The following is a 22,135-nucleotide window of genomic DNA, read 5'->3' on the forward strand; positions in this document are numbered from 1 at the left end:
TTTAATTTCAGCGCACAAAACCTCTTTTGTGACCCACGCATGATGTGGATATAAGCAGACTGTTAGGCGATGAGTTCCTAAAATAAGTTAAAATGCACTTCTGTGGTTCTATCCTGCTGGGGAAGACTATTTCAGATTCACCTCATGTTTGAGGATTGTGCAACTGTGCCGGGTAGTTTTCCCCACACTGTTGTCGCAGCCTTGCACAAAGCCAACAAGGCTATGATCGCTCTTTGAAGCACTTGAAGTATCTCAGCTTGTACTGTATGTATCAGATCTACTTGCCAAGTTAAAGAGGCTCTTGAAGCTTCAGGATCCAAACGTAGTAGTTAAAACAAAAAAACTCCAAATAAAGCAGCTTGGCCAAAGGGAGTTCGGGTTTCTCTTCAGCTACTCTGTGCTGACGCAAGTGGAAAAATATACATTCTGGGAGAGTGCAGCGCTGCTCGGCCTTCTCACACTAAATCCTACATTTAAGCGCAATTATGTGGGATGACGAGCTCGTGAAGCAGAGAAAGTTTGAATTCTCTTTAGCAATCAACCTCTAGACCGGAGTTGCTGAAGCTTACTGCCATATTTCATCATCTATCAACGCCTGATGGTTGTACAATCACTGAATCACTGAAAATGCACTCTGTAAATGAAACTGATAAAGAGACAGCTACAACTACAGATAATCATTAGGTCCTCTAAAGACATACGCTGATGCAAACTGTGGATAAATAGCGAGTTATAACTCCAATCCTTCATGTACTCCTGGCAGCAAGTTGAGTTTTAAAACCTTAATGAGAAACGAGGATCCAAGACGCAGATTAGGTGAAGCGCTGATGTGGAAAATAAGGAAAAGCCAAACTGATTTACTGGTAATACAGTAGCTGTGTGTAAATTTCCCTGTTAGCTTTTAACATTTCCTTCTTGTTAGACAGAAAGGACAAAAAGGGTAAAAAGATAATTGTTTATTTTGGTTCTTCCCCACCAGTAGTTTATCCACAATCAGACTGAAAGAAAATATAGACTAAGGTACACGAAATGCAGGGATTTTTTTTTAATATATACCACAATTAATTTCATGGAGACAGCATATGTGCATACTTTAAAGACTAATGCCAATATGATGAGCACTGACTTGAAGGAAATAATCCCATGCTTGGGACTGGGTCGGGTTATTTGGGATTGTAGGGCTAGTGTCTGGGAAACTTGTTAGTGAGCACAAACAAAAACACAAAACCCAATCACTTATCCATAGAACAAAACAATAAGCGGTTTCACCCACCACTTTCAATGACAATTCAGTTGTGATGCAGTAATGATCGCTGCCCGCTCATTAGAGATAACACTCAAAAACAATCTTTACCTTTACCCACTCACAAAGCTCTGTACGTGTTTAATATCTCGGGATATTTCTATCTATTTTTCTATACATATCCCCAGATAATAAACTCTCATACATGTCATTAAAATACAAAAAAAAAATTATTAAAGTGCTTTCTACTGACTCAAACACATAATCTCTGAGAGAATGGCATTGATACAGCATGTTTGAGAGTTAAAAATCACTTATTTTCTGATTAGCGGTGTGCATCAGTGCTTAAAGGATAAAGACTAACGGATGTAAGGCATGATTGCTATCAAATGGTTATCTGTGTCATAGGTAACATCACACGTACTTACAGTGGCATTCACACGCAACCACGTCGCGGGTTATTATATGTGAAGCCAACCATCTGTCAAGGTCATATAATAATTATAATAATAATAATACACCAGTCAGAGATGTGTACACTAAAGGGATACTCTAACATACCAACTCCACCCTTCTGCTCCATGCTAGACTCTGCTGACCAGACAGTAGCATTTCTGATTCAACTTGTAAGACGTATTTAACAGAAAATAGTCTATACTGTTTTATACACGATTCGTTTAATGGGGCTTCAAGAGTTCAGGGTTGAGAGGAAAATCCAAAATGATGTGAGTTCAACTGTTAGATTTAATGAAACATATTTTTCAAGATGCATTATGTCTCAACATCAGTGACGAACCCATTTTGAACTCGTGAATGACTGTTCGTTAAAGACCAGATGACATTAGAAAAGAAAAAAATATGTCAGGGTAAAAGCTGGTTCATGAGGTCAAGATACTAGTTGGTACTATGGAGGCAAACTTCTCATGTACTCGTTCCACATCGTCTGGAGAACTAGCATGACGTCCGCAAAACACCGCTTTTCTGTTTTACTAGACACAGTCATCATCTTGCAGCATTTCAGCTGAGTGGGTATAAAAATATAGACATTTGAAACCCTGAATATATGTTCATATGTGATTTTTTTTTTCTGCCACCGAAGACAATTTACAACTGTCCCACTCAGTGTACACACTGTCTTTTTTTTTTTTTTTTTCCAGATTTAACCCCCATCCTAAAACGTGTTCTTGCATTTACTCCTGGGGGCAGGAGGTTTAGACCCAAAACGACACAGAACACAGAACAGCAATTATAATGTTGTTTTCTTCATCAACTGCCTGCATCCATTATTTCTTTGTTAATACACTAAAATTACCTCTGGGTGTGTGACACAGATTTACTCGGTAAAGAGGAGTGTGTTTGTGTGCAATGACATTACATCAACATGTCTTTGTGATGCCTGGCTATGTGCTGGCTCTTCTCTGAAGGCCTCCTAAAGCCCTTGGTGCAGTAGTCGCAGCGGTGGGGGTAGTCCTTGGTGTGGATAGAGATGACGTGGCGTTTGAAGCCAGAAGCGTCCGTACTGTTATACTCACAATACTGGCACTGATATACCTTTCTACCACTGTGCGTCTTCATGTGCTTCTTCAGCTCAGCGGGCTGCCGGAAGCCTCGCCGGCAGCGCTTGCACTTAAAGGGTAGGTCCTTCGTATGCAGAGATAGAATATGGCGACTCAGGGTGAAAGTGTCGGGTGCATTGAAGTTACAATGCCGGCACTGGTGCACTTTGTTGCCTTTGTGCGTTTCCGCGTGTTTCTTCAACTCTGAGGGCCTGTGAAAGCCTTTCTCGCACACGTCACACTGATGCGGGAAGTCCTTGGTGTGAACTGAAATAATGTGCCTCTTCAGGTCACTGGAGTTGGTGCTCTTGTGCTCACAGTGCGGACACTGATGGGTCTTGTGGCCTTGCACCATCTCTATGTGGCGCTGCAATTCCCGTGCATCAGCGTAAGCCTGAGGACAGTGGCTGCACTTGAAAGGCAGATCTGCACCATGCTTGCTCTTGATATGAGTCTTTAAGTTGGACTGGTCTGCACAGCGGAACTCGCAGTGCGGGCAGTGGTAGGGTTTCTCGCCTGTGTGGGTCCGCATGTGTTTCTTCAGCTCCGATGGGTGACGGAAGCCTTTGGCGCATTCAACACACACGTGTGCAAAGTTCTTACTGTGCACAGCCAGCAGGTGACGGTTGAGCAGGCCCTGTTCTGCTGTCTCATAATCGCAGTACTTGCAGTGATGCAGTTTGGGCTCCCGATCCTTGACGATGAGCTTGTCTGAGCCCAGTGGGCTAGACTCATGGTAGCGCCGCGCGTACTCGGTATACTCTGGAGATCGCTCATTGTTGTGGCTCAGGAGCTTATGACTCTCCAAGTGGTTGTGAAAACTGACTTTCTTGTTGGTGGTAAAGTCGCAGTCTGTACACTGATACTTCTTCTTGAGCAGATGGTCCGGGTGGTTCTTCATATGGCATTTGAGGAAGCCCCGCGAGCGAAACTTCTTTCCACAGATGTGGCAAGGGTAGACGGTCAAAGGCATCCCATCTGGTCCAATGATAACAGCTGGACAGAAAAATTTGGGGGGGTAAAAAAAAAAAAAAGAGTATGCAATATTGCAATCAACCATTATTATTGTAAGTTTTCCTCAAATGTGAATGATAAAATTATATACATTCACACTTGGTGACAACACAGATAAAAATGATCAATTTAAGGTATGTATCAGTATCAATATGACATGCGGATCCTACCAGTCTGACACTGCCGTGTGTCGCCTTTTTTCTTCTTCTTTGATTTGGTTTTGAGAGCACGGTTTGCACCCAGTCCCTCACGGATTTGCAAAAATGGTGTAGCTGCACCATTCTTCACTTGATCAATTGTATTACCTGCACAGACATTACAACACTTAACACCCCATTAACAACAGAATGGATGACCTTGCCTAATTTCTATTATGATACCTTTAAAAAAAGAATTATTTTTTAAAACAAAGTCTGACTGCTAAGTCATCTTTTAAACACATTTGCCACACAAACTGACCCCAAAACATCTTGCTGACCATCTCATCTAAACAGAAATGCAGTATAGTATCTTTCTTTTAATAATCTATTTTAGCAGTCATAGAACATGATTTTATCTCAAACTGCTAATTTAGGAAAAATTACATAACCCATCTAACTCTTTCACACAAAGGGCATACCAATGTCTTCATCGTCATCATCATCACTGTCATCCTCATCATCCTCTTCTTCCTTTGGATGGTTCTTGACTGCCATGTAGACCATTTTGTCACGGCCGACTCCCAGTCTGCCCGATGAAGCCGCCTCCAAATCAGGATGGCCGTTCTGGTAATCATCCTCTGTTATTACCTCTGTCCCACCTGTCCCAAACAAAAAACGCAATGAGACATATGACTTTTAACACAAAGATGGGTGGATGTACTGTGCTGTAGGTCATTTACCCAAATCATCATCTGCTTCAGCTTTAAAGATGTAGACTTTTATGACCTCAGAGCCATCCTCCTCTTTGGAGTCCTTGTCTTCCATTACTTCAGTGCTGATCTCAAGGGGAGTGTCTCCTATGTCCAACTTTTCTCCCACCTCATCCACTTTAAAAAACAAAAACAAATACCAATGGTTATGCAAAAAATGTCACTTTGTAAAAAAAAATCTTTGCTGTGTTATGTGCCAAGATATCTTACAGGAGATCATCAGGTAATCCTCAGAGCTACTCCTTGCATCATCATCTTCATCTGTCTGTAGGGGAACAGCCTCAGTTGGCAGCTGTTCATGGATTATGGTCTCAGCATTGGCCTCGGCCACCATCAACCCTTCAGACACAAGCTGGTGGTCCAGTGTGTTGTCCTGGTGTTCAGACAGCAGCTCTGCCACAAACACCTGGTCTGGCATGTCGTCATGATGGTGGTTTGCGTCCTGAATGAGGTCTGAGGTCAGGACATGGTGGTGATGGGCGTCCAGGGCTTCCTCTATCGCAACTTCAGTCCCCAGGATATTTTCAGGCATGATTACACTGTGTTCTGAAGGTACCATGTCTTCAGTGCTCATTTCATGGGCCTCCACACCTTGAGACTGCAAACTTTCCACATCCACCTCCAGCCCTTCGACGACCTCAGCTTCTAGGCCCTCTACCTCCACTTCCTCTTCAAGGCCCTCAACAACATGGGCTTCCAGACCCTCCACATCAACCTCAGTTTCCAGGCTCTCCACCACTTGCGCCTCGAGACCCTCCACTTCCACTTCTCCCTCTAGGCCCTCAACAACCTGAGCCTCTAACTCCACCACCTGTGTCTGTAACCCTTCAACAACTTCTGCCTCCAAGCCTTCTACATCTGCATGTAAGCTCTCCACTACCTCTGTTTCCAGACCTTGAACAACTTGAGTCTCCAGACCTTCCACCTCAAGTCCGTGCTCCAGGAGGATGCCCTCGTCTGTCATGACATCAGAAAGCAGCATACCCTCTGGCACTGACACCACAATGTGCTCCCCATCAATGTGAGCCAGACCCCCCATGCCTGCAACTGATGATATAAAGAGTTTTAAAAATCACAATTTAAGTTCAATATTAGTTAAACATTGTGAAAGTGTGTCATTTTTTTGTTAGTATACGATAAAAAACTCCTAATGACAATGTGATGTCACTTTGAATTCATTATTTAGCTTGACACTCAGGTTTCTTACACCTTTTGGGAAATTGGTCTCTAAATATTAGCGAAATGGAAAATACAACATCTGTATTACTTTCTCTTGATAATTTGCCTACCAAAATCTTGCATGATCATAGCATGGGGCATCTTCAGCTCTTGAGTGTGCAGCTCTAACACCCCTCCTCCTTGATCCATGTCTTCACTCCGTAAAAACAGACTGAAAATTGCAGCACAGATTACATAAACCTTTACTTCATATACATTACTAAAAATGAAACAGAAAGGGAAAAAATGAAGTTAGTATTACATACCTTCACATTTGACGACAGAAAATCTTTACAATAAAACCAACAGGATATCTGATGTGCTTCCTTCCATCAAGATACTGACAAGGGAAAGAAAATACAATTAGCACATGAACTTGGGATTATAACTGAACACCAGCTGTTCTTTTTTTTTGCAGAAATGTATAAATATTTGGCTTTGGGTTCATAATAAACGCACTAGTCTCTATTGCAAAATCTACCTCCGTAAGCCTTAAATGCAGAACACAAACTTGTTTTTAAACCGTGGACAGTTGTTGTTGTTGACCACTGCCTCCCTCTACTGCTAGTCAGAGGTATTACATGCAGCTTCAACCTGAGGACAGATAGCTATATACACCTGGAGCTGGTTGAGCCTGATGGCCGGAGCGCAGCAGAGACAAAGGACTGCACCGCTCAGTTAGCAGGGGGGCGAGCTCGCAGGCAGCGGCTCTGGTAGCTTTTGGATAAGGACTCCTTCTTAGTTTCGTGGGAGGAAATGCACTGTCGTCACATGATGGTTTAAAATGAAGCAAATATGTCTACAGCGGTCTGTAGTGGTGTTGTGGCTGTTTAGTTTTCACATATTTATCCTTTTTGGATAAAGAACAAATGCAGTTCCGTTGCACTAATCGTTTCTGAAGTACTGTAGTGTTAAGTATCTACACAAAAATCACATAAGCTCCCGAGTTTATGGCCGCCACTGAAACTACCACAGTTATGCAATGGCTACCGCCCTCCACCCACCGGAGCTAACTAGCAAGGAAGCTAGGGCTGAGTCTCAAAGCGCCATTTTGTTTTAGCATAAAGGCTAATTCAAGGAGCGCGATAACCAGTCCAATACGCCGTTGCAAGCAACAGTTACACATAACGTTATAATGCATATGTAGTCACAAACGCATACAACAAACTGTGATGGCCAATGAGATAATTACTTTTGCATTTCGCTCTGTTTTGTGCAGCGACTGCCGTCCAGTCAGCTAGCTAGCCTGCTAAGCTAGGTGGTGCAGCTTGTGCCGCATTATCTTCCATGTTGTTTTTCGAAAAGGCTGAAAGAGGCCCGCTACGTCCGACTGGGCCCATGCGTCTTATTCCACGCTCATTTTTGATCGACTCAGAATAATTTTACCTGATAACGTTGTCTTCTGACTCTATCGGTGTTTCTCCCCCTTCTCGGATTTGTCTGTTATTTTTTTGGTTTATTTTTGACGGTAAGCTAAGTGCGGCCTGCAGTTTTGGATCCCCGGGCACTCTTTGCTAGGCCTCGGCCAATCAGCTTGCTTCCTGACAAGCAGAGGGAGGGCGGGGGGCAGACAATGCGTGGCCTCGTTTACCGCTGATCCCTTACTATTTGCGTCATGCATAAGAGAGCAGAGTTACATTAACGCAGTCATTCTCTTAATCGGGACATGTTTAAAGCAGGCTCAGAGGAGCAAAATTCAAACATTACCACAGCAACAAATAAAATAAATATTTATGTGCTTGTACTGTGTGCGATCAGACTTTGCCTGCGAAGATGAGGCCTGTAGGCCATTTTGACACAAGGGGTGGGTAGTAGTTGAGCACTCATTTGAGAAGTGGTTGGTCACGCACCCAGGAAATATCCGGGACATGGTAACGGTACTGCTGCTGCTATTGCTTGTGCTGCATAGTGTGACTAATTAGCCTTTCATGCAGAACAGACCACGATTTAACATGCATGGATTAAATATGACCAGAAGTGCATTTAGAGTTTCAGGGTAGACTTTATTAACCGTTTTCATAACAGCTCCTAATTATTGAGAGGCACTCTTCATGAGGGTGCATAGCTGACTAAGGCAGGAGGCCCTTTGTGCATAAACATTTGTTATTAGTGGGTTTTCCAAAGACAGACACTCAAATTGAAATGTAGATATGCAGTAAAAATGCTTTGAAAAGTCTTTAACAGTACCTTTACCAACTTAAAATTACTTTTGGAATTAAGGAATTACAGCTCTAATGCACCTTGGCACAACCCATGTTTTTTTTTCCTTCTTTATGATAATTCGTAAGGGCAGTGTGGTTTGCAGGAGTTGCGTTGCCGTGTAAGCAAACAGCAAAACACAAATACAACACAAATCTAAAGAATTTTCACTATGAATCACTCAAACATTCAGAAATCCAAAGATAATTGTAGGGAAACATGAACGTTCTCTCATATTGCAGGTATATAATGAAGAAAAGGCATTTGGGCACAGGGGGGAAAAAAAACAACAAAACCAAGCATGCAATACTCAGCACCTTCATCTAGAGTAAGTCACAGATAATGAACTGGCAATATCTTCATTTAAATTGTCTTCATATCAATTACATTAACAGAACAGTAATACACCCCTTAATATTCCAGCAGTTTCTCACAAATACCATAGAAAAATAAGTAAAGTTGACACAAGCATATCTTCTGGAAGCTCCGATTTGGTCCATATTAACAAGTCGAGTGTGCACATGTCTTCTTGTCTGCCTACACATCCTCTCTTTGTGTGGGTTGACAGTGTTTCATGCGAGGGAAAGAGATTAACTACAAATCCAGTGCAGCCCAGCGCTCCAGTCTGAAATAAGGCGGGTAGGGGGAACCGAGAGGTTGTATGACACAGTTGTGAACACAGTGACTGTTTTTCTTTGTATTTAGAGGTAACGGGCAGAAGTCGGGGTGATGGTTGCAGCAGTGAACATCCTTCATTGCCAGGAGACCTCAGTAGCAGCCATCTTTCCAGGACTCATCTGAGATTTTGGCCATGCCCGAAGACCTGTCAATAAAAGAGGAGATTAGCCTCAATTCACAGAAGAAACCAAGTACCTGTAGCTTAATGGGAAATACTCCTCATCATCTCACCATTCCTTAAATGTGCACTATTACACTGCACTGTTTTTAGTGAGCCTTAGCTTGCACGCAGACTGAAAGCATGAGCTGTGTGCAACCAAGAGCAGTAGAACACTGACTGCAGTTCACTTTGCAGCTGTGGGGTTTCCTGAAACTACACAGAGCTCCTTTAAGAGCGTTTTTTGGAGCACTCACCTCCTCTGAGGCTGTGAAAGTTTACTTCTAGTGGAGGCTGTAGACGCAGCCTGACCTCGTCCTACCCCGGGCCTCCCGGTTCCAACTGAAGCCCTGCCGGGCGCGTAGCTTCCTCCATTAGCAGAACCTGGCGACTGGACCCTGCGGCTCCCTCCTGTCGAGGGTCCTTGGACAACAGGTAGGCCTCTGGAAGCCTGACGACCACCTGCCAAAGAGCCCACGGGAGTGACGGCTTTAACTGGAGTCCGCAGAGAGAGAGGAGACTGGCCACTGCTTCGCAGCCGACTGCAAACCATACCTTCGGTGAAAGAAAAAAATCTCAATCCAGACGGCTTCGTTAAGACAATTTCGGTAAATAAAAGCTATTGCAAAGCCATTTGTGGTACACAGGAGTTGTAGACAAGCTTAGGGAAACAGTACTGAATTATGTAGCTATTTTCCTTGTTGGCGGGTTTTGAAAAGAAAACTTCATGAAATGTTTCCTTTTCATGATGTAGACCCTCCCATGACTCATCAAGTGACACTGCTGACTAGCAATCTGCTGACATCACATTTGGATGGGATGTCTTAGATCGCTTGGAACCCCGGTCAAGTAGGTACTAAAAAAGTACCAGGTATCCAGTGAAAAGCTATAGATGATGGCTTGTGTAGTACTGTCAGAGTTAGACTGATAAATAGAATATATTAATTCTTAAATAAAAACAGGCTCTGTGCTACAACATTGCTTGTGATCTTTAAAGACATGTATATTGGTCAAACTCTTCCTGTGATCATGCAGAGGTGAAGAATTGTGGGATAAAAGTGACACCACAAAGAGTTATATCTAAGGAAATGTAGGACAATGTATGTTAAGGAGTGGTGGGGACCAGGTGAGGAGGGTAGGGTTACCTGTGGAGGGGGAGTGAGTCAGGGGAGACATGCGGTTGCCAGAGCTCTGGAGGTTAGCCTCCATGCTGCGGCTGTTTCTGACTGCCTCCAGGGAACGTAGGCTGGTACGGGGAGCCAGATTAGGCATGCTGTGCCTCAACTCCTCTGGAACCACACACACACACACACACACACACACACACACACACACTTAACTACAACCAAATGTATATTGTCACAATAGAAGAATCTCCGTGGCTGTCCCTTATCTAGAGTAAAATTGTTTAAGTATAACTGCTTATAGCCTACCCTCACTCTTTGCAAATTTAAGCAGCTCTGCACTGGGGCCCTGGAGAGACCGCCTGGGTGCTTTTGTGCGTGGGGCCCTGAGTTGGCTGCTGTATTCCTGACCATGGTTAGAAGTCGAGGGAGAGAGGCACCGAGGTGAGCCTAATGGCGAAGGGGTGAAACGATGCCGTCGCTGGGGCATGGAGAAGTCATCCTCTTCATCTTCCAGGCTGTAAGTGTCAAACTCCTGGTCGCTGTACGTACCACCCCGGCGCAAGGACTGCAGGGACGCCGTGGAGCTGCGGCGCGATGCAGATGCTGAGCTAGAAGCACAATCCTGCCTCAGACCTGGAGCCGGAAATACCAGGTCAAAATGAAACAACTTAAAACAAAACCCTGTTTTTCAAATGAGAGTCGGACGTCTATAAATGCAAATAATCAGCTGGTGCCACTCAGAATGCTATAACCTTTCTACACTCACTCTCTTCCTGTAGACGAGCCATGATCTGGACGTCGGTGAGATCCTGCAGCTTATAGCCCATTGAGATGGAGTCATCTGATGTGCTGAGCTCGCTGTCTATGGAGGACTGGGAGCTCAGGGCTGAGGGCATGCTTGTGACACCTTTAAACAAAGAAGGATACCCGTTAGAGTAAGCTGAATTACACAGATATAGACAGAATATAGACAGAATACTAACAGCCAAAACCTCCTACTTCCTTATGACTCACTAATACAGCACAATATTCAAATTCTTATGCATACTGATAGTGACAACTTTAAACATGACATTAGCTGATCAGCATAAAATCAGGCTGATAAAAATGGAGATTTGTGAGGTATAACTCAACAGACCCAGGCTAATGCATGCAGCACTACCTTTCATCAAGATCACCAAGTGAATATGCAAATGATCTAAGTGAGCCCACATTTTTAGAACTAACAGTCTGACATTAGTTTGTCTCCCCACAGCTTTGTTCTACAGCACTGGTCTAGAAAGCCCAGTCTGCTGATCATGCCCTGGGAAGCTGTAGCCAAAGTTCAGCCTGACACACGCCTGATGAATGCGAGACGACATCACCCAGCAGCATTTGGTTATGTAAAAAGTCTGGCATTAGGTAGAATCGCCACACATACTCCAAGCACTTTCAAGTTCATGCAAAGATTTGTTATTAAAGGAGTTTTCACAGCAATACTGACGTTGCTGGGCTGAAAAAACTGTGAGAAATGATGTGCAAAGCGACTATTACAACTGCAATCACATGTTCAAGGAACAAAATTATGCATACCATACATATTACATATGTTAACACTGTCAATCGTGCTCAGTATATGTCATTGTGTGTGTGTGTGTGTGTGTCCCACCTGGGAGCACAAACAACATACACTTTACATAATTACTAACCATATTCCAAAGTACACCAGTGTTATCTGCAGGGCACACCCTAGTTTTAGCTTATTTGAGGCTCAGATCAACTTGATTTAATTTGATAAGAGAAGATAATATATTTAAGATGAGGAATTAATACCATTAAATAACCAAAGTGACTGCTGTACAAAGATGTAGTGTGGACAAATGCCCATCCAGTGTTTCTGAGAAGGCCATATTTGTCCATTTATCCATAATAACAGTTATTAAATAAAATAAACATTTACAGAAACCTTTGAGGAATGGTTTGCAGTGACGTAAAGTGTATTTAAAGTAGCTCAAACATGCAAAAATGCTAAAGCAGTCCTTAAAATTAACCAGTCAGACCGCTGTGAGACCCACATCCTTACAGTAACTGATGTTATTCCCACTGTTGTGTTGTAGGGAAAATGAGAAGCGCTGTGTGTTAATGTCATGCCATACCTGAAGTGCCACAGGTTAGTAGGGATTTGTTAGTTGATTTGTGGTACCCAGGAGAGATCAGGCCTGAGCCTGCCGAGCCTGCCGAGCCCGCCTCTGATGGGCTGCTGTACATGTTCCTCCATCGAGACGCTGCGGGCAACAGGACAGGAGATATCACATATTCTCAGGGAGGAAAATACACCAGTACTTAATGTGTACACAATGTGACACTATCAAGTTACTTTTAAAATGTCCTCAGAACAAGCTCTCACAATAGTTAAAATTTCTCAATTAAATTCTTGTTTTTTTGTTTTTTCTTAAAAACTTGATTCATGCACCTCGCATGCTAAATGACTTGTTCGGGAGTTTGAACGATCCAGGTGGTTACGTGGCCCGGTGCTGGCATTTAAAAACACGAGCTGTTCCGGTAGGAAGGTAATCCAATCCTACCCATGACTTCATGTAGTCATTCAGCCTTGGTGTGAATAGCTTTGTTGTTCAGGTTTTGCAGCGTGTAAGATGAGGGAGCTGCTCGCAGGTTTAATAATGAATGGGGTCTTTTGGATCAGATGCAAACTTCTATCCACACATAAAGGTGTAGACACATTCACAGCAAGTGTTTAGCTTTTGTTATACAGCCCTGTGCACAGCAGGGGTAAGCAGTAAGTAAAGTTGGGGTACTAAATGTGCTGAATGACGTGCCTGAACCTTGGTTTAAACCTAGAATTTCTAATGCTTAATTTATTCTACCACAGTTCACAGTTGTGTCCGTTTGCTTTGGTATTTGCCTACACACAGCTCCCGTTCAGTCTACCAAAACCCCAACTGCACATTGCTCGTTGTGGATGATGGTCGAACGTCAGTTGGCTGACAAGTGAGCCAGAACAGAGAAGAGCATGATAGCGAAGTTCAACAGGAATGGGAGAAGTGTGGAGAAAAGAGTAAGAAAAGTACAGACAGTGACTGCAGTGAAATTCTTTTACTTCAGCTGTCTGCATGTTAAAACTTTGCTCTTCTCCACAGATGGCTGGCGAACTAACAACAGCATAAGCAAGTATTGCCCACAGACCGGTTGTACCACATATTATTGACACAGCACCCATCTACCAAACTGAAGGTAGATTGGCAGGCCGAAGCTGCCTACGTGCTACTGCTGCTGAACCATAATCTGAACCATACGGCAGGGATACAAATCAAAGACCATCAGATACTCATTTTATTGAATAGACAAAGCTCTTTTGCTTAAAGTATTCAACAGCATGAAAGATTGGTAATCTAAGCATTGGCACCTGAGGGTGAATAGAGCGCTGCAGAATAAGCAGAGGCTTTAGACATTTTCATGTTTTGTTATAAACATAAATATGTGAATAAATATCCCACTCCTAAATTTTCAAGCCTTAATTTGTCCCAAACAAGATGCTTGCTCACAAATGGCTAACTGAGACTACAGAAATTGTGGTGGACATTAAAAGTAATCCCACTGAACACAGTTCAGCACTAGTGATGGTAAAGTGGTTGTTGTTGTTTTTTTATAGCCTAACATTAGTGTTTTACTTTTGGTGACTGCATTCCCACAGGCTCTATTTTCTGCAGAAACTCTAAAGCCATGGAAAAAGGGAGAAGCTAACTTCTGGATCGGCCCTACAAAAATGCATCATCCATGCAGCACTCTTAAGAAAAAAAAACAAAAAACAAAAAACAAAGTAGACTTTCTTCAATTATAGTAAACTATGCTAAATGCATACTCTGGTCCAAGCGACTGATCAGAGTCCGGCAAGCCATCTCGGTCTCGGGGCTGCGATGGTCAAGGACTTGCCGACACCACTTCAGCGGAGAGTCTGGGCCTGGATCTGCTACCTGCTTTTTAGGAGACACATATAACCTGTAGAGAAGCAGCACACAAGAGAAAAACATATCACTAAATCTGGGAAATTAAGAGTAGTGAGAATAAAGAAGTCAGTCTAATCCTTCTCATATTGATCATGCTTTCATGCTGCAGTGTTTTATAGAATGTGAGAAGCAGAACAGTTAAATGGGAACAAGCTGGAGATTAGTGTGAACTGCTGCTGTGTGAGGTATGCAAGGTAAGAGTGGATGCGAAAGCCATGTAAAACAGACTTTTTTTTTTTCTCCTCAGATTGCACATGATATGCTAACGCCCAGCCACTCAGTGTTTTCCCCAACAGAAGGACAGTATCCTGCAGCAAAGATCCCACATCAAACAACCAGGCTGTTACTGTGTGTTTGACTTCAATGATGTAATCAAAGCAAACAGTGAGTGGGAAATCATCTCAAGCAGGTACTTGTGAACATCTTTATCACAGCTTAAGCCGTAACCAACCTTAAATTTACATTTGCCTCATGTCCTTTTGGTTAAATGCAAAATTCACATCCAAAGACGCCTAAAGCACGGAGTCAAGCTCAGATTAGCAGCTGAGCACAGACGTGGATGGAACAGTTTTGTGGCTTTTAGTCCCGCTATCATTCTGCGCTACATTCTACAGCATGAAAAACACATGAGAAATATCCACTAAGGACAAAAGTGTCAGCCAAAAATGAGTTTTATGCAGCTGCAGTGTCAGACGCTTCCTCTGCGATGTGTCCAACGTTGCCTTAGTGAGAGCAAACAGCCATTTAGTCACCACAAGCTTTGAAGTGGCTGATCACATGGGCTGATGCTTTGAGTCGGATACACAAAAGGGCCCAAACTGACTGGTTCTGGACCAATCAGCTACAAATCATCTTCCCATTTGGGCAAACACAAAAGGACCCCATTTCCCACTGGAATGAGCGACAATGCAGGAAGCAATATTCAGGTCACACGTCCTGCACAGAGAGCATGGCTTCTCTGCACAGGGAGAGGAGGGGAGGGTGGTACTTAGTTGAAGCACAAACCCGCTGTTTGATGCAGAACAATGTTGTTTGCTTTTGATCCATTCACAGTGCGGTTTTGCTCACAGTGTTGCTATTGCCATTTATGCAGGACACTGGCAACAGCTGCTGTAACACTGTTTGCACTGAGGAGTCTCTTACACTTTTAAACCAATCCTGTAATAACTGTAAAGAAACCCCAAAGTGATATTATAACAAAACATATTCAGCTGTGTCATATTTATGCTTTCACAGTCGAGAGCAGCAACAGCCTTTGTCACTGCTCCACTGTGTCAGCGTGACAAGTGCAAGTTAGGAGGACTGAAGCCAAGGCCCCTGAGCTTTATGAGTCTGAACTATTTTTTTTTTAAACAAGCAAACAAACATGCCAGAAAGAAATTACCCAACTTGCATGGTGAATTTCCATAGCAGAGTTCAAATGTTGTCCCAAGAATATGGTCTTCTTTTACTAATCTTTTCACAAAGTAATGGTTCAAAACAATAAATATAAAAGTACTGCAGTAGCTGCCTTCTGTTTTGGCCCCCTGTTCTGGTGTGATTACACAGGGTGGAAGGGGGGGCTCAAATCACATGCTGTGCAATCCCAACCAAAGTAGTTGAGCCACGTGGGCCCACTCAGCCCAGAGCAGATCAGATTATGCTGCTGTTTGGAATTACTTAATGTTTTGGCTATGATAACCCCACAAAGCACATATGGTATGGCTAATGATGTAAAACTGAAATTAAGTCATGAGTGGTCTGGCTGTTAAATCCCCAGATCCTCAGTTGCTAAAGTGCACACAATATGGTACCTGTTTAGGACAATACTGTGAGAGAGAATGAACACTCATGTCTAGACTGATCTCCTGCATAGCCCCATATTAATGTTCTTTTTAGGTAATTGCTATCAGCCAATTAAACAAAACAAGTAAAGGTCACACTGGTTCAAAACAGATCAGGCTTTTAAAAAGGCTGAATATTAATTAATTACACCTTTTTCTGACTGGGTTAAGTCAAATTAGTAGTCTCTTTTTTAATTAACAGGATAGTCTTTCACCTGATACAAGACCTTTTTTTATTTGTGCTTGATTCAGACAGCCAGAACTAAAAAAAGAACATCCTTTGTGTTCGACTAACCTGTCAAACAGGTAGCAGACATGTCACTCGAGTCTGAGAACTCAAGGTTAAATCTGAGACAGAAGAAACAACTCCTCACTGACTCTGCTTTCTTTTACTTTCTCCTAATTGCTCTTGAATATTTTATGCCTTCTCGAAATGCTAAGAATCTGTATACTTTCTCTCCTGCTTACAAAAAGATCATCGGAGCAGGTGTCGACTTGAGCTTTTAAATACACTTTGTTTGTGTGGGATAAGAAATAACCACGGCTTCTGCATCAGCTCAGAGTTGAGTCTAATTTTAAACCCAAATAGCCTAATGCTACACAGTCACTGCCCTGTGGGGGAGTATCACACTAAAGAATTCAGAGGTTAAAATGAAAAGGCACAAATGACTCATGTGGCTAAAGGGGCTCCTCTACCTATAGACTGGAAACTTTAAATGTGACTTCAGAGCTCAGCTTCCCCTGGAGGTAACTCTTCGGAGCTGCTGCTGTACGAACATCACTTTTTATCCCCGTCTCAGCTGCACATGTTTAGCCACACAGTTAAAGCCACAAATAGATGCCGGCTGTACCCAAACAAGTGGGATCAAAGCACAACCAGAGAAAGCATTGCCGATAATGAGACGTACCAGCTCTCCTCGTCCTCTATGTCTGCACACTCATCATCCAAATCTAGGACATCCACTTCATCCAGTGCAGTTTGGTCCACCCCTGAGTCGCTCTCTGCAAGTGTCTCTGACTCATAACTTTCCTGAGACGGGCTCTCCGGCGTCTGGCTCTGGCCCTGAGACTGTGCTGCTCCGTTGCTACTGGTCAACTTTAGGAAGCCGCCACACGGACCCCGATCCTCCTCTTCCTCATCATCCTCTTCCTCCAGCCTGCTAGCCACAGGCAAGGGGGACATCTCCTCTCCACTGCTGCTGTCCTGAGGGGGTGAGAGCATCAAGTCCCTGCTGTCCAGCTGGCTGCTGCTGTGCTCCAACCTGAGGTGGGAGTTTGTCACCTCTTCACAAGCCAGCCTCTCGTTGATGTTGACAGCAGCTGTGAGGTTACTGTTTGCTCCTCTGTGGATGACGTTCTTGCTTCCCCTGTTGCGCAGGGTCTCATTCTGGACCTCCAACCTGCGCACAAGCTCCTGCAGCTTACGGACCTCCTCCAGCTCCACCCCTGCCAGGTCTTGACCTCCTTCTCCTGCCACCTCGCACCCCGGCTCGGAGCTCTCCGTGAGGCCAGTCGGACTACCATTGTCAGGCTGAGGCACCACGCTGGCACTGTCCGGGACCACCATGCTGCTGCTCTGATAGGAGAAACATTCAGTTAACATGAAAACTCTAAATGACTACAGCCATAAAGCTAGGAGCTGGTGGCTCCTGAGCAACACAACAGCAGTTCAATAGCGTAAAAGTGACCCAAACACAGATGTTAGCTTTCTATGACTACTTCACAAAGCTTTCAGTATTGGGAAGCACGCTAGTTCCCTGTCGCTCCTTACTTTATTTACCATTGTGTACACTACGAGCGCATCCTTGCAACTGCGGCTCCGTCACACCTCTTATATCTCTTCAAACGTTAAAATTTGAACTCCCTTGGTTACTGTTAGCCAGCTAGCAGGCTATCAACAAAACAAACGTACCGGTGACTGAGCCGTGTTGTCCCCTGCGAGCGGATGACTGAGCTTGCCCGCCACTCAGAGCTCAAAATCCCCCGTGGACCAGCACGAGCGCATGAATGAAGAAGCTAATTACATCCAGGTGAAACGCTCTACTGCGTGATGATAGTGATTGTCGAGGCGGTGGAATAACCGTCCGGAGTTATCTTTCTGAGCGGCGAGCTAGTCCATGCTCTCTTGTTGCTAGTGCATCACCGCTAGCGTTTACCACATCGCTCCCGCTAACTAGCTTGATGATGGACTTTAGTTAGCTCAGTGAGGAGACCTGCAGCAGCGCTCGCTCCTCCCTCTGCTGGTTTTCCTGTTGTTTTAAGCGCCTCCCCGAGGCAGGACATGGTACTGCAACGACCTCAAATTATTATATATTGTAGCCACTGGGTGTCACTGTTTACACAATGCTGCATTCAATAACCGTACTTAAACGTCTGTTATGCAGTCTATGGGTGCCTTACAGCACGTTATACCAAGAAAGAAAGCATGAAGTGAATAATTGTCGACTCCCACTGCTGTTGTTATCGACTATTTTATCTATGTAGACAAAAATACAGTTTCAGGATAGAAACAGAAAACAGAACAATGCATGTTATAATTAAGAAAAGCATGCACAAGTACAATATACTTGCAAAAAAATTTAAACCTATAATTGTTTAAGTTCTACTGAAACTATATGATGTATGTAGTATACACCTCTTATCAGTCCCTTATTTTTTGCTTAATTAGTCCAATATCTTTGCATTTCGCACCATTGCACATAGAAGTTCATTTAATTCAGAGCAATGAAAAATCAGAGGTCAATTTCTTGTATGTGTGCACATATTTGGCCCATAAAGATTCTGATTTTGGTATGAGCCTTTTTAGCTGTTAAAAAATACACTCTTATAACACCAGAAGGATCAAATGTATTTTAAATGATATCAGAAATCCTGTGTTCTGGATCTCATCTGCTGATGAGAACTTTTTAATTTATATATCTTAGATTGACTTTTCTTTATCTGCCTATACAAAACCTATGATGATGAGGAGAGTGCTAAAAAGTTGAAAAAGCATTTATTTATATGAAGGGCTGTATCAAAACAATGTAAAATATATATATATATAATTAAATTATTTAGCACTGCTGTTTACATGGCTGCTGTTTTTTTTTTAACAGTAGTCTACATAAATTTGCCTTTTAGGCGACCCATTTTTTCTTTAGCCAAAGTAAACTTATAAAATGTATTAAAACAAAGTCCTGTTTGATCGTCTTGATGCATTCTCAATCATCCAGGAAAAGCCCCCAAAGCCCCCAGCATCCAACATCACCATGGAGGAGAGGAAGGCACTCACATCACTTAGTGATGACAACAACATTATCATCCTTCCGGCAGACAAGGGTAGGTGCACAGTATTGCTTAACCAGAAAGACTATCATGAGAAGATTTTGTCACTACTCAGTGATGAAAATACTTATGAGCCCCTGAAACGAGACCCAGGAAGTGGCTACAGGAAGAGGGTCATAGACTGTCTGAAGCAGTTAGAACAAGACAAGGCTATCGACCGGACCTCATACCACAGGCTGTACCCAGGGGAGTCTACACCAAGTCTGTATGGTTTACCGAAAATACATAAGCAGGGTGCACCTTTAAGACCAATTGTCTGCATGATCAACTCGGTCACCTATAACATCTCCAAGTTTCTGGCTTCGATCCTCAACCCACCAGCTCTGAACACCACATCCAGAACACCCTGGATTTTGTTGAGAAGGTGAGAGATGTCATTATGGAGGCAGATGAAACCATGGTCTCGTACGACGTTACATCTCTCTTCACTTGCATCCCAGTCACGGAAGCGTTGGAGGTAGTCCGTAAGAGATTACAGGATGACACCAACCTCAGCAACAGGACCACTCTCAGCATCGACCAAGTGTGTTTGCTTTTGGAACTGTGTCTTCATTCCACCTATTTCACATACAAGGGTCAGTTCTACAGGCAGAAACATGGGTGTGCCATGGGCTCCCCAGTTTCACCCATCGTGGCCAATTTGTACATGGAAGAAGTGGAAAAGAGGGCGTTGCTATCCTACCCTGGAACACCACCAAGCCATTGGTTCAGATATGTGGATGACACCTGGGTGAAAATAAAATCTCAGGACGTACTACATTTCACGGATCACATTAACTCGGTGGACCAACACATCAAATTCACCAGGGAGGATATGAAAAGTGGCAGGTTAGCCTTCTTAGACTGTGAGATTTCCATCAGTAATGGGGACATCTAAAAGCTGGCGTGTACCGTAAACCTACACATACGGATCAGTATCTGAGGTTTGACTCTCATCATCCACTGGAGCACAAACTGGGTGTCATCAGGACGCTACATCACAGAGCGAACACCATCCCCACTGACACAGCGGCCAGGGAGGCAGAAGAACAGCACATCAAGAAGGCCCTGAGTAAATGTGGTTATCCCAGCTGGACTTTTGTCAAAGCTGGGAAGGCACCTAAAGAAAGCTCCAGCCGATCCAGGAGAGAAGGACAACCGCTGCCCAGGCGAAAACCTGTAGTGATCCCATATGTGTCAGGAGTATCGGAACAGTTGAGACGCATTTTTCTAAACACCGGGTCTCTGTGGCTTTTAAACCCCAAAATACGCTGCGCCAAAAACTGGTCCACCCAAGGATCGGGTCCCCGACACAAACAGAGTAACATAGTGTACGCTGTTAAGTGCCAGGAGGATTGCCAGGATTTATACATCGGGGAAACCAAACAACCTCTAGCGAAGCGGATGGCACAACACAGAAGAGCAACCTCATCAGGCCAGGACTCTGCAGTTTATTTACACCTACAGGCCAGAGGACACTCTTTCAACGATGAGGATGTACACATCCTGGACAGGGAAGAACGCTGATTTGAGCGCGGAGTCAAGGAGGCCATTTACGTGAAAAGGGAAAGACCATCTCTGAATCGAGGAGGGGGCCTAAGGGTACATCTTTCGCCATCTTACAATGCTGTGATTGCAGCCATCCCCCAACTCTCTGTGAATGGTACTCATGGCCATTGATCAGCGTTCTTTGATCAGTGGGTTTTGGTCAGTGATTGTTGATCAATGGTCATGGGAATTTGCATAATTATGATTAAGGAACTGACCTCACAGCCCATTGTTCCTTCAGTGGGCTGGTTTCAGTCATTATGCAAATGTACTGTTTATAAGGTTTGGGGAAACCTGCAGTTAGCTGAGACTGAAGAAGTCACTTGGATGAGTGACGAAACGTTTCTCCCACAAAACGCTACGTCCAGATGAACAGATTCAACTTTTGGAGATCCTGTTTGATCGATCACCAATAACTTAGCCTACCACCTTAGCGTTTTATTTTTGTTTATTGCCAGTGTTGAAGTAGTATTTTTGTCGTTGCAGTGTAAACTTTTGTCTTATTTGTGTGTTTTAGCCCTTGCTGTTGTGTTGTCTGTTGTTTTTTTGTTTGTTTGTTTTTGTTTGTTTGTTTGTTTTTTCTTATATCAAAAAATGTCAATAAATATATATATATATATGAAAACAAAAAAACAAAAAAAAGTAAACTTATAAAAGTAGTGGTGATACCAATTGAACAAGTATAACGAGCTTTGCCAGAGGTTATGGTCATGCACACCTTTAAAGCAGCTGATGAAAATTCAGGTGGGGCCATTAATAAGGTGTATTCTTGTGGCATTTGCGAGAAAGGATTTGTATAACTTAGAAAGAGCTATACTGTTTTGGTGGAGTCCTAAGTTTTTAGGACTCCACCAAAAGGTTAGGTTAAGTTATTATCAAAGACAAGCCCGAGCCTGACAGATCTCTGAAAAAGAAAACATTCATCATCCCTCTCAAAAGAAGCCTAATTTATTATTCATGATATTGAACCGGATTCATTACAATAGAATGGAACATGTAAATCTGAATGACCTTCAACAAGTATGTTAAAAGCATTTTGAACAAAGTTAGACAGCGTAAAGTGCGTCTTTGATCTCAAGCGTTTGTGCACCACTCTATGAGCATGTCCCAGCAGGCTTGCTGTGGAAAAACACAGACTACACTATCTTAAGCAATCCACACACACAGCAGCCTGATGGAAAACATGCCCAGTCGATGGCATGATGTGATAAATTTGTGCTTTCCAAAACATTTTAAAGGCAGAATGCAAATAATCTAATTTTAGTATTCTGACTTTACATGCATAGAGACAGTGTAAATGATGCCCTGCACATGTATGCTAAATTTCAGTATCGAAAGTAAACTTTTAAATG

The 22,135-nt window shown here is 43.3% G+C and overlaps 2 protein-coding genes across 5 annotated transcripts; both read right to left on the reverse strand.

Annotated features, from left to right (window-relative positions):
• Positions 1-941: 941 nt before the first annotated feature.
• Positions 942-7,495, reverse strand: znf711 (zinc finger protein 711). Its single transcript, XM_031745216.2, has 8 exons — positions 7,328-7,495; positions 6,208-6,281; positions 6,013-6,113; positions 4,934-5,770; positions 4,694-4,840; positions 4,433-4,612; positions 3,984-4,118; positions 942-3,795 (listed from the first exon to the last, which is right to left on the reverse strand). The coding sequence occupies exons 3-8, from the start codon at positions 6,089-6,091 to the stop codon at positions 2,615-2,617; spliced, it is 2,559 nt and encodes an 852-aa protein (XP_031601076.1). The 5' UTR covers positions 6,092-6,113; positions 6,208-6,281; positions 7,328-7,495; the 3' UTR covers positions 942-2,614.
• A 428-nt stretch (positions 7,496-7,923) lies between these two features.
• Positions 7,924-18,222, reverse strand: zgc:66447 (SLAIN motif-containing protein-like). Of its 4 annotated transcripts, none has more exons than XM_031745212.2 (9): positions 17,842-18,222; positions 16,838-17,500; positions 13,962-14,098; positions 12,238-12,366; positions 10,869-11,009; positions 10,409-10,735; positions 10,121-10,264; positions 9,233-9,530; positions 7,924-8,963 (listed from the first exon to the last, which is right to left on the reverse strand). In XM_031745212.2, exons 2-9 carry the CDS (start codon positions 17,494-17,496, stop codon positions 8,909-8,911), a joined length of 1,890 nt encoding a protein of 629 aa, XP_031601072.1. In that variant the 5' UTR covers positions 17,497-17,500; positions 17,842-18,222; the 3' UTR covers positions 7,924-8,908. The 4 variants fall into 4 exon arrangements, with proteins under 4 accessions (XP_031601072.1, XP_031601071.1, XP_039472806.1 ...); XM_031745211.2 differs by having other exon boundaries at positions 16,838-17,505; positions 17,842-18,221; XM_039616872.1 differs by lacking the exon at positions 17,842-18,222 and adding an exon at positions 17,710-17,758 and having other exon boundaries at positions 16,838-17,505.
• Positions 18,223-22,135: the final 3,913 nt, after the last annotated feature.

This window comes from Oreochromis aureus, linkage group 2 (assembly GCF_013358895.1).
Source record: "Oreochromis aureus strain Israel breed Guangdong linkage group 2, ZZ_aureus, whole genome shotgun sequence".
In the NCBI taxonomy this organism is placed as follows: Eukaryota; Metazoa; Chordata; class Actinopteri; order Cichliformes; family Cichlidae; genus Oreochromis; species Oreochromis aureus.